Source organism: Chelonia mydas, chromosome 24 (assembly GCF_015237465.2).
Source record: "Chelonia mydas isolate rCheMyd1 chromosome 24, rCheMyd1.pri.v2, whole genome shotgun sequence".
NCBI classification, from domain to species: domain Eukaryota; kingdom Metazoa; phylum Chordata; order Testudines; family Cheloniidae; genus Chelonia; species Chelonia mydas.
The window spans coordinates 8613544-8625858 of record NC_051264.2 but is presented as its reverse complement, the minus strand read 5'-3'; the positions used below and the strand labels follow the sequence as shown (position 1 = coordinate 8625858).

The following is a 12315-nucleotide window of genomic DNA, read 5'->3' as shown; positions in this document are numbered from 1 at the left end:
GCAGGTAGGTCGTCCCAGGTCATTGTAGGCGCAAGTCATGCTGCCCTCAAAGGGCAGAGGGAAGGGGTGGCCTAGTAGTTAGGGTGCTGCACTCGGACTCAGAGGTTCTGGGTTCAAATCTCAGCTCTGTCTCTGACTGCTTGTGTGAGCTGCAGCTAGGCGCTTTATTTCTCTGGGTCTCAGTTTCCCTGTTCAGACTGTGAGCTCTCTGGGGCACGGGCTGTCTGTGCAGCACCAGAGCGGGCCCCAGTCTCAATAGGGGCTTCTGGGGGCCACCATAAGGTAAACCGATCCTGTGCGTGTCTGAGCAGAGCAGCGGCTGAGCTGTGCCCAATGTGCTTTCAGGGAAAAGAACGTCCTGGTGTCCTCAAACCGCAAACTGGAAAGGAAAGTGAAGGAGCTGACGATCCAGATCGACGACGAAAGGCAGCATGTGAATGACCAGAAGGACCAGGTGTGTAGATGACATTATGTTGTCTTCCCCCCACCCCTGACCACCCCACACACTCTGACTCTTGGAGCTGCCTTGGGGCATCACTCTCATCCCTCCATTCTTGTCTTCCAATTTTTATTTGTTTAAATGGCTTCCACAGCCTCTGGCACCTGCTTGGCAGACAAATGGGGAAACCTCAGCCAAGTTGGCTCTGTGCAGCCGGAGAGGTGTGTGTGGGGGGGGTGTGGGTGGGTGTGTGTGTGTGTGTGTGAGACCCTTTACACTGCTGATCCCAGCTCAGCTGCTGGATAGCACAGACCCTAGAACATCAGCTGTGTGTGTGTGTGTACATGCATGTGTGTTTGCATATGCGTGTTTGTACATGCGCTTTCAGACAGTGATTTGGCTCCAGTTCGGGGCTGATCTCTCCTACTGGCCAATCCAATCTGGGTACCAACGGAAACCATGGGCCAGACCCACGGATCTGATCTCGGCTCATCTCCCACACATCTCCTCTCTGCTCCTTCACGCAGCATCTTTCTCCTCTTGGTGCAAGAGCCATCCCCCTTTCCAACTGCAGCCACCCCATTCTCTCTGCCTCATCAAGCCCCTCCTGCCCCCCATCCTGATTACAGCCTAATATTTCGGTGTCTCCCTGTCTCGTGTCCTTTTAGGGCGTGGGGGGGCAGGGTTTTGGGAGAAGACCCCATGCAGAATAGTCCTGTAGAAGCATTTTAAGAATCTGCTTCAGCTTCCTGGTCTCTGTTGCCGTTCCGTCTTGCCTAATTACGGCTGGTCTCTCATCATATCTCCCAAGCCTGCTCTTCGTTTTCGGTTCTCTGCTCCCCCCTTTGGCCTACTTGAGCTGCTCTCTTGGTGTTGGGGGCAGATCCTTTGGGTTCTACTGACCGTGCCTCCCCGTGGTTCGCTGAGAACAAAACATGAGGGAACAAAAACACCCCTCTCGTTGCCTGACTAAACTGAGCCACTAGCCAAGATCTGCCTGCATACAGCATGTCTTGGGTGGCGTTCCCAGAGCCAGAAGCTTCCACACATAATACGCTGGTAGGACAGTAGTTTGCATCTTCTCCACCTGGATTCCTTGTGGAGAAAGTCCTAATCACGCCTGGTTTCCTCAAGCTGTGGCTGATGCATGTGGCACAGTGGAGTGTGGATGGATCTATAGGAGTGTAAGGAGATAGGATAGCATCTGTCCATGGTGCAGAGGGAGCCTGCCCATGTACAGTAGCTTAGAAGACTGTACGAATTCTGATCGGTATCTGAGCATCTTTATTTCTCCCCTCTTCCCCCCCCCCCCCCCCCCCCCAACCTTACTTCTGTCCATGGAGCTGACTCCATACTCAAACAAAAAAATCTTCCCTCCTGTCCTGGATGCTTCTTAATCCTCTAGAAGTCTCTCTTCCCTGCAGAGCTCGCCTGGGCTCTTAGCCAGGTGTGGACCCTGGTCCCCCTCCCACAAAACCCTCTCACCCAAGTTTGGTGTTTCAGAATCATAGAAGATTAGAGCTTGAAGAGACCTCGGGAGGTCATCTAGTCCAACCCCCTGCTCAAAGCAGGACCAACACCAACTAAATCACCCCAGGCAGGGCTTTGTCAAGCCGGGAATTAAAAACCTCTAAGGATGGAGATTCCACCACCACCCTAGGTAACCCATTCCAGTGCTTCACCACCCTCCTAGTGAAAAAGTCTTTCCTAATATCCAACCTAGATCTTCCCCACTGCAACTTGAGACCATTGCTCCTTGTTCTGTCATCTGTCACCACTGAGAACAGCCGAGCTCCATCCTCTTTGGAACCCCCTTTCAGGTAGTTGAAGGCTGCTATCAAATCCCCCCTCACTCTTCTCTTCTGCAGACTGAATAAGCCCAGTTCCCTCAGCCTCTCCTCATAAGTCATCTGCCCCAGCCCCCTAATCATTTTCATTGCCCCCACTGGACTTTGTCCAATTTGTCCACATCCCTTCTGTAGTGGGGGGCCCAAAACTGGATGCAATACTCCAGATGTGGCCTCACCAGTGCCAAATAGAGGGGAATAATCACTTCCCTGGATCTGCTGGCAATGCTTCTACTATATGCAGCCCAATATACCATTGGCCTTCTTGGCAACAAGACTGACTCATATCCAGCTTCTCATCCACCGTAATCCCTGGTCCTTTTCTCAGGAACTGCTGCTTAGCCAGTTGGTCCCCACCCTGTAGCAATGCCTGGGATTCTTCCATCCTAAGTTCAGGACTCTGCACTTGTTGTTGTTGAACCTCATCAGATTTCTTTTAGCCCAATCCTCCAATTTGTGTAGGTCACTCTGGACTCTATCCCTACCCTCCAGCTTATCTACCTCTCCCCCCAGTTTAGTGTCATTCGCAAACTTGCTGAGGGTGCAGTCCATCCCATCATCCAGATCATTAATGAAGATGTTGAACAAAACCCGCCCCAGGACAGACCCCTGGGGCACTTCACTTGATGTCTAGCTGCCAACTAGACATCGAGCCATTGATCAACTACTCGCTGAGCCTGACAATTGACCTTTATAGTCCATTCATCCAATCCATACTTTTTTGACTTGATGGTAAGAATACTGTGGGAGATCGTATCAAAAGCTTTGCTAAAGTAAAGATATATCACGTCCGCTGTTTTTCCTCATAGCCGCACAGCCAGTTATCTCATCATAGAAGGCAATCAGATTGGTCAGGCATGGCTTGCCCTTGGTGAATCCATGTTGACTGTTCCTGATCACCTTCCTCTCCTCCAAATGCTTCAAAATGGATTCCTTGAAGACCTGCTCCATGATTTTTCCAGTCTGCTTTTCTGAAGTCCAGGGTCCGTATTCTGCTGCTCTCCTTTCATCCTTTTGTCAGGATCCTGAACTTGACCATCTCGTGGTCACTGTTGCCCTGGTTGTCACCCACTTCTACTTCCCCTACCAATTCTTTCCTGTTTGTGAGCAGCAGGTCAAGAGGAAGACGGACCCTAGTTGGTTCCTCCAGCACTTGCACCAGGAAGTTGTCCCCAACACTCTCCAGAAACTTCTTGGATTGTCTGTGCATTGCTGTATTGCTCTCCCAGCAGATGTCAGGGTGATCATGCTGGCCTGGGTGCGGGTGAGGGCTCAGGTTCCACTTCGAAATGAGGATGCAGGCTGTACGCCTGATAGTGCTGACAGTCCTCCACTGCCTTCCCACAATTCCCCCCACATCCCCCCCTATGCCCAGAAGGCCAGACAAGTTCTCCCACAATTCACTGGGAAAGAATCTAGAGCAGCTCCGCTCGCTGCAGAGCTAAGAACTGTGGGATGTGCCCCTGCGAGTCCTAGTGTGTCTAGGCTCTTATCCCACTCGCAGCCTCCAGAGGGGGCTGAGCATGGCTGGTTCCCGGCTTGCTCTGGCCTCCTTCAGCACCAGGACACTGCTGTGGCTGTGAATGGCTCTTGCTGCTAGCAGAGGCCCGGAGCGTCCTGGGGCAGGAGGAGAGGGGTAGAGGTGGGGGTGAGGTCCCTCCGGCACTGCCTGGGTGTCCGGGTCTAGGTGGCATCCTCCCAGCGCCACAAGCCAACATGCCCCTCCCCTTACGCCCCCGTTGCTCTGCCCCGCGCAGCTAAGCCTACGCGTCAAGGCGCTCAAGCGCCAGATGGACGAGGCCGAGGAGGAGATCGAGCGCCTGGAAAGCGCCAGGAAGAAAGCGCAGCGGGAGCTGGAGGAGCAGCACGAACTCAACGAGCAGCTGCAGAATCGCGTCAAGGCCCTGGAGAAGGAGGCCTGGTAGGCAGTGGGTGCGGTGGGTGGTCAGGTGTGTCCCAACTGTGTGCAGCAGAATCCCCTCCTTAGCCTGGTGTCCCAGGGGTCCCCACAGGTAAGGGGCTCCTGGAGCAATACGCATCCCAACTTAGCTCTTCTCCGTACCAGTCTCCCTGTGCGGCCGGCTGAAGCCCTAGCTCATCTCCCAGCAGAAATGTGACAATGAAAACTCCCCCTTGAGGAATAATCGCAGGCTGCCTGTCCCCTGCCCTCCTTCCAGCCCTGTAGCTAGGCATAGCTCTGCGCTGGGCGCGCCGAGGAAGATCTGCTCTCGGAGAGCAGGAATCTGGTCTAAGCGACCTCCCCGAAGCCGAGCGGCAGTGTGCCCATAATCTAAGCCATGCTCCAGCGCCCTAGCGAGGGTCGTTCACACTGAGCCTGCGGCCAAGGGAAGTCCGTAGCGCGGTGGGCGGGGATAGTCAAACAATCCTGCCCCGGTCCCGCTGAGAGTCAAGCGAAGGCTGGGCACTGACCTGCCCCAGCTCCATGGAAGTCTCAGCCCAGCAGGCTTGGAACGGTTCCTGTCCGGAATTTCATTGATCTTTTCATCTCATTGCTGCCCTCTAACACAGTGTTTGGGGTGCAGGGTGTCCGATCAGGGCTGTGGGCAGATGGGAGCTCCTGGTTTAGAGCAGGGATCTCCCCGTTGCTCTAGGCCCTAGTGGGAATCAGCCAGCCAGGGCCAGAGTGCAGGGCCAGGTAACCGCAGCCATTCACTGGCTCGTCCTCTTCCCACCCAGGCGCAAGGCCACCCGCTCGGCTGCAGAGGCCTCCCTGGACGACGACCGCCTGAGCTCGGACGAGGAGTTTGACAGCGCCTACAGCCCGTCCTCCATCGCCTCGCTGCTGACGGAGGGGAACCTGCAGACCAGCTCTTGCTAGCAGCTAGCGCGGGTCGTTAACTGGCTCCTGGGGTGCGCCTTTTTCCCCACAGTCAGAACTACTTTGGGCTCCTTGAGAGGCAGGTGCAGGGCGTCATTCCACGGGGGAGCGTCCCCTATCCACTGACGTTCCAGTCCCTTTAGGAGGAAAATCAACACCCTGGAGGCCAGCGATCCTTGGATTGGAGTCGGCTGACACATGCGTCCTTTCCAAAAAGCAGCTAACTGGAAGGAGCCAGGAGCAGAAGAACTGAGAACAATGTGCAGGAAGGTTTTCTGCTTAAATTGGGAGGGAGGGTGGGGCAGAATTGGGTGTTAAGATCCCCAGAAAATTCTATTTAATCTGTTTTTCTCTGTGATTCTCAGGGTACTGCTTAAATTCCAGATGTTTCGTATCTTAACCAAATGTTTGTCTGTATACTGGGGGTGGGGGGTGGAAACAGATGTGCAATAAGGCAAGATGATATTCTGTGGCTCATAAACAAGAGGTGAACCTGTCTCTTCAGGCACCGTGGGAGTTCACTTTTCTCTGCCAGAAGGGGAAGCGTGGTAGGTTACCGTCAGCAACCAGAATCTGAGGAGACGGTCCGGGTGTGTGGGAAAGCTGGGTTCTGCTCTGAGAGTCTCTTTAATGTCTATAGACACCCTCATGGAGTCCTGGGGCTAAAATCCAGCGGCTGCTTTTTCCAGGACTTTTGCAGCTTTCATTTCCTCATGCCCTGTTAAAGAGAAATTCCTGGCCAGCCCATCAATACGTGCTGCTCTTCCCTTCTCTTCATTCTTTATGAGCACGTGTCTGCGCTGAAGGATGGCTCTGACTTCGTAATGACAGAGGATGGGGAGCGGGAGCCTCAGGCTTGCGAAACTCTATGGGGCTAGTGTGCTTGGCAAGGGACTCTGTTGGCACATTTTTGGCCCTTTCTGTTGGCCCTGCTCTGGGGGAGGAGGCCAAGGATGGGGATGTAGGTCAGGAAAAGTTAGAGATCACCCAGGTTGACTGGGACCCCAAGGGTTCATGGCCTGTGCGAGAGGAACTGGTGGGTCTCGGTCCAGTCCCCAGCTGTCAGTGACATTACACTAATCCCCGTCGCAGCTGGCCCATGGAGGAAGAAGTAAAACAGGTTTTGGAATAGCTGAGGCTTTTATCTGACATGATAGCACTTTGTTGTTGAAACTAATGAGCATGAGAGCTTGCCTCCACCTGTCGGAGCCAAGCGATCAATCACGAAATGAGGCATGACCCTGGGGGTCCATCCAGGGCAGGGCTGCCTGGCCATCCTGTCCACATTCTGCTGTCCTGTATAAAGGGACATCCAGCCTCCAGGGCTGTCTCCAATGCAGTTAATAACAAACACCTGGGGTCTGCCTGCTGGGGGCCCCTACTATCTTGCACCTCTCCAGCAGTTTCTCGCGTCTGTTTTTTGGCAATAAACCAGCCAGGGAAAGCAAACCTCTGCCTTCGGAAGCACGTGTGCTGCGGATGTTAATGAAAAGCAGGGGCTGTACTGGCCTTGATGGGCTGAGCAGCCAAATTCTCTCACCTTCAAGCTCCTCCATGTCCCCAAACGCCGCTCCTGCTTCACTCACCCAGCTGCAGTTGTGATCAGTGGAGTGTGAGCTGGGCTGGGCTGTAATGCACCCAGCCTATTCGGAGAGGAAAGAACAATACTGGGCCAGCCCTGCTTGAGACCTATGTATCCTTGAACCGAACCTGCCTTTCAGCTCCCATTGAGCCTCGTTTTGTAGCTGAATTTGCACCTATTCCTAAAGTGCCGCTTTATAGATTGGGAACATATGCGGGGCGGGGGGGGGGGAGGGCGTTTCCACTAAGTGTGTGGACCCCCCCCCCGCTCCCCTCCCCTGCTTCTGTTGCGGGTTGAACTGCTAACACCTCAGTCTCCCTCTGTTACCTTTTTAAACTTCACCAGCTCAGGGGTTTCAGAGCAATCTGAAAGTCAGGCCTTGACCATCGTGCCTTAATGGGGAGTGTCCAGTGGGGGAAACTTAGTCCAGTGAATTTCTGCTTGGAAGCGGACTTGGGGGTAGAACATTTAAACATGCCTATGTTTTAAAATAACCCGATTTAACATGCACGTGCCCCCTGCCTGAGGCAGCAAGAGACAGGAGCAGGGGTGGGGAGGTGACAAATACACCCTGATGCTCGGTCTGAGCTCAAGGGCTAACAAAAATCCCCAATGCCCAAATATAGCCATTGCCTTGTCTTGCATGATTTCAGCTTCCACTAGTGTTCACGCCCTTCTGCTCCCAACAGGGGCCTTGCTTGCTTGCCCTGCCTTGCTTGGCATGCTGCCCTAGAGCAGGTCTCCGTAGCCACGCGGATGAGACGGTGCTTTGGATGCTTGTTTTTTGTCCTGATGCTTGGTTCGAACGTCTGCAGCTATGGGCCCGGCAGTTCGCAAAACGCCATGGGAACAGCAAGTCCTCGGAGTTCTCATCTGCTCCATGGCAGCGTGCTGGTCACGCAGCCCAGAGACATTCTGAGGCTTGCTTGGACCATTTAAATAGCTGCCCCTAATTGGGACCTCCCAAAGCTGCTGATCTAGATGTAAAAGGTGTTTGGCTCTAGTGTTTCCAGGCTAACATCCCCCCCGGAAACAAACACACTCAGTGGATAAGTTCTGCAAGATGCATCTCAGGTCATCGACAAGCCAGTGCTGTCACCTTCTCCTGGGATGCAGTGGTTCAGAGACACCTTTGCAATCTCTCAACCTACCCCAACCAGCTCCGGCTCTCCACCATGAGGCTTTGCGGAGGAATCTGCTCAGGGAGCCAAGTTTTTTCTTGTTTAGAGGCTGCTGCCACTGAGGAAGAGCAGGTGAATCAAGGCTTGACTTACGAATCAAGGCCACATCGTCTGCTGGCGTGAAGGGGAATAGCTCCATTGCCGTGGATGGAAGAGCGCGGATCTGCACCAGCTGAGCATCCAACCCAGCTTTCAAACAGCTGGATTTTCAGCTGATCTTGGTGGGTTGGGTCTCTCTCTCTCTCTGGATTTTGATTGGGACTCTTCACACTGGGCACTTAATAACTGAAACAAAGATTCCTTGTTAAAACACCCACAGATGGGTGGGGGGAATCTTCCCCCCCACACACACAGCCTACCCCCTAAAAAGCCCTGGATGGGTGCAGCTGTATCATGACGACAGCCTGAACCTGTGACGCTCTGTGACTGTAGGAACGTGCCCATTGCAAAGGAGCTGGAGCGAAGGTTTCACTAACCAGGTTGCCATCCACACCTTTTGAGGGCTGTCCTGTTTCACTCTCCATCTGCAGGGCCTGTGTGGGTTTCGTTGCAGGCAGCCCCCGCCTTCTGCGCCTGGCTTTGCTTTTCCTCCAAACCCGCCTGATCCGGAGGAGGCTGCAGAGAGGGAACTAGCCAAGAGCATTTCTCCAGAGCTGGCCAGCCTCTAGATCCCAGGGCGGTCTCCCTAGACAGCAGATGCCTCATCGGGGCTCTATTGATGGATGCAGAGACCCACCCCTTGCACTGTTACGGGCAAGCTGCTCAGTGGAGCAGCAGCTTCAAAAGGGAGGTTGTAGGGGTGGAATGAGGAGATGGAATTTAAGGTTCCCTTCCCCCACCAGCCGTCAAAGTAAAGGGACGTGAGACTCTCGAGAAACAGCCATTGATGAGCTGTGTGGCTGATGGAGCAAGAAGATGGTCCTCCCAGCAGAGTTTTGGGATTTGTTTTGTTTTTGTTTTTTGAGATCTAACATACCTCCCACTTCAGGAGCCTGATGGGAGCCAGCCCTGCTTCAGAGCTGCTAAGGGACCCACGGACGTTCATTACAGACCCTAGCAGCAGGCGTGGGTGTGGCTGGTTGGAGTGAGTGACAATAGTCTGGGACCTGCTCAGTGCTGGAATTTCCCCCCTCCCTCTGCTGTAAATGCAGAACAACCGCCTGGAAGTCAGTGACGCTTCTCCCAGGGCTGCCCTAGGGTAACGGGCCCATTGATACTCTGCCGCAGCGAGAGCCAAGGAGCCGCAGAATTGTGTGGTCCGATTGTCACCCCGCAATGTGTGTGGGGATCCCGCAGCAGATGGGGCACCGTCTCCCCCTCTTCTGCCTGGTCAGTGAGGACTGAGCGAGGCTGGGCCTTGCCTTCCGGCTGGTTCTGTGGCTCTATACACCAAGAGGATATTTCGCTGCCAAGCTGGACGAATTTTCTTGTGGGCCCCAGGCTTTGCCCTCCTGGCAGTTGAATCAGAGACACAAGCCGCCTGCATGTCCTCCCCAAGAAACGTGCAGGGATGAGCCTGGGTTACGGATGGTCTCCAGAGGCTGGGCCAGAGAGAGGGAGGGAGGGGGAATCCTTGCTGAGATCTCCTGCGAGGATGACTTGCTTTTTTAAAATAAAACCCGATGTAAGAGGAATTTGAGACAAGGGAGGGGAAGGATTGATTCAAGTCCCATGCTAATAGCGTTCATTGCAGAGTGGCTTTCATGCCCCTGTGGATTCTGATTGCTTGTATAGCAGCATATGAGAGAGATGATCTGATTATTATGTAACTTTGTTTTCCTCTTGCATATGCCCTTCAACTTGTATTTTAAAATTAAAAGTTTATACATGCTGAAGCTAATCTCATTGCAGTTTTCCCCTGCATCTCGTATTTATTTTTGTTTGTGTTGTACTAGCAGCCCCAGTCATGGACCAAGACCGCAGGGCGCTACGCGCTGTACAAACAGAACAAAAATACAGTCACTTCCCCAAAGAGCTGACAATCTTAAGTATCAAATGAGACAGCAGGTGAGGATGGACAAATGAGGGCACACAAGGACACAAATACCTTGCAGCGTCAACATTTAAAACAATTCTATTGTAACACTAGGACCCAGCATTTCAAAGTTTTGCCCAAGCTTGGGGGCATGGGGCCATCATTTGAGCTCCCCGCCTCAGGTGCCAAAATGTTGTGGGCCGGCCCTGGCACACATTATTATTGAGGGTTATCAAGTGCTAATTAACTTAGTTGATCTGAATGGCTGGTGTTCACCGTGATGCAGTGGTGAGCTCAAGTCCAACCTGTCCTGGCCAGTTTATCCCTGGTGTAACAGTGCTCACTTTAAGGGACTTACAGCAGGGGCATGTCACTTACAGAGCTGAATTGGTCCCATAACTGGGGAAACAAACGTATCTGAACTACAAAGAGGTAATGAACAAATTCCCTGCTGTTACATCCTATCAGTAACCAAACAGCCACCCTGAAAATAGCAGTTCTCTGCCCCTCTCCTTTCACTGGAGGAGGGTCTGTTTGCATTGAGATAGCACCTAGGAACACCAGGGATGAACCAGGACCCAGTAGGTGCTGTACTCCCACAGGAAAAGACCCTCCCAGTCCCAGAAACTTCCAGTCTCACTGTGTTCTGCACAATCTAATGATTCGCATTTCACAGCCGGGGATGCTGATGCAAGGTCTTCAATGCAATGGTGCATTCCTGCTACTCCACTCCAGTGAGAGCAACCATCTTGCGAAACACCTCTGGAGCCAGGCAGAGTGACCGGCTTAGCAGCTGATGGGTCGTTGGGATCCGGTTACAGCGGGAGTTACCACTGTGTTACTAGCTTGAGCATCTACAGCACTGGACCGTCAACCCCTACCCCCTACAAGTAGGCTAGTTGAAGTTTAAAGTGCCGCTTAAATGGGGCTTGAGATTTTTGTGTGGGGCTAGGAGTTGGACTGGGGTAGTATTCGAGCTGTATCTTGAGCAAATGCAGAAGGTGAAGCAAAGCGTTTCTCTTCAGTTTATTACAGTAGCATGTAGGAATCCCAGTCAGGGCCCTGTGACGATGCACGGACAAAGACTTTCAATAAGCCAAACGTGGGGTTAGTGCCGCCAAATTCAGGAACATCCTTTCTGGATTATGCAAATCTTGAACTCCCTGTTTTTTACAGAACTTCAGTTTTACCAGATCACTCAGATCTTGGACACAGTAACACTTAAATTAAACTCTTCTGGGGAGAGTCAGAGAGATTAAACTGCACATAGCAGCTGTGAGGGACCTCTCTTAATACCCAACTGCAGTGATGAGGGTCAGATAAGAACTCCCATAGGGCAGAATCTCTAACTCTGGGTCTTGTGCTTTCACCCTATGTCTGTCCTTCCTCTGGCTAGCAAAGGAAGCTGCCTTCAGCTAGAAAATGGACTTTGTATGAAGACTAGTGGATCAGGGAAGAAAATGCCAAGTGTTTAATTCTTACACCCTACCTCCATTAAAGAGAGAGTTAACCCTACAGCCACGATGAAAAAGGTGTGGAAAATGGGTAAGGAAGGTTGTGTTGGATCAACCAGCATTTATTCCAAAGGGTGATGTGCTTTACCTGAGATAATCGCCCATGTTTCTTGGGAGCAAATATTGCCATCCGTTTCACTGTGTGCAGAAATGTCCATTTCTCTTCCCTTTGGAAAAATCCCCCACTCCTGAGAAAACGATTGTTGAATCCCATAGGCAGTGGGACAGCAAGGGAGGGTCAACACAAAGGTTGATGTCATGAGGGAAATTGCAGCTGTTTCTCCATTGGCTCATTGCTGCTACCGACCTTTTTGCTAATTGCAGAACAAACCCTGTTTACTTTTCCGCAGGTGCGAGTGCTTTGTTGTTGTTTTTTAAATTGCCATGGGCCTTTTATAGCAGCCAGCAGTCAAGGTATAGCACAACCCATCCTCTGAATGCCCAAACTCGGTTGTGTTGGGTGGAGATGGTGCAGAGAATAAAGTGAACTGTCAAGCCGTAAGTCCCCTGTTATGATAATTGGGCCTACAAATTTACCTTATCTGTAAGATCAATTGGAAAAAGTATATGAAAGTTCATCAGCTGTTACAATAACCTCTAACAACAGATGGCGATGGAAAAGAGGTCAAGTTGTTTTTCATACTAAATGTAATAAACAGGTGCAAGAGAATTAGTGCAGGCAAAAAACCAGCCCTGCTGATGTACTTCAATGAGTAGGTTGAAATCGTGCTTGGTAAAAACAGAAGACTTGGGACTGGAAATTAATGAACCAGAATTAGTGTGTGGGATATTAGGCCTAATGGGTGGACAAAATCGTGAAGGGACGGGCTGTTCCACACACTGGGTGCTTAAAGAAAAGACGGACGTTAACTGAGGTAGGCACGGCACAGCCCCTAGGGTTAACAGTTAAGGTCCAGTTAAGCCTAATGTTTACAGGT

The 12315-nt window shown here is 52.1% G+C and overlaps 1 protein-coding gene across 2 annotated transcripts in view; it reads left to right on the top strand.

Moving 5' to 3' along the window:
• Nucleotides 1-9673, top strand: part of CGN (cingulin) — a 62755-nt gene extending 53082 nt beyond the window's left edge. For both annotated transcript variants that reach the window (XM_027830308.3, XM_037883084.2), the window contains exons 19-21: nt 346-454; nt 4044-4207; nt 4984-9673. In XM_027830308.3, the coding sequence (XP_027686109.2) occupies nt 346-454; nt 4044-4207; nt 4984-5125 (415 nt within the window). In that variant the 3' untranslated portion in view covers nt 5126-9673. The remainder of the gene's footprint in view (nt 1-345; nt 455-4043; nt 4208-4983) is intronic.
• The last annotated feature ends 2642 nt before the right edge of the window (nt 9674-12315 follow it).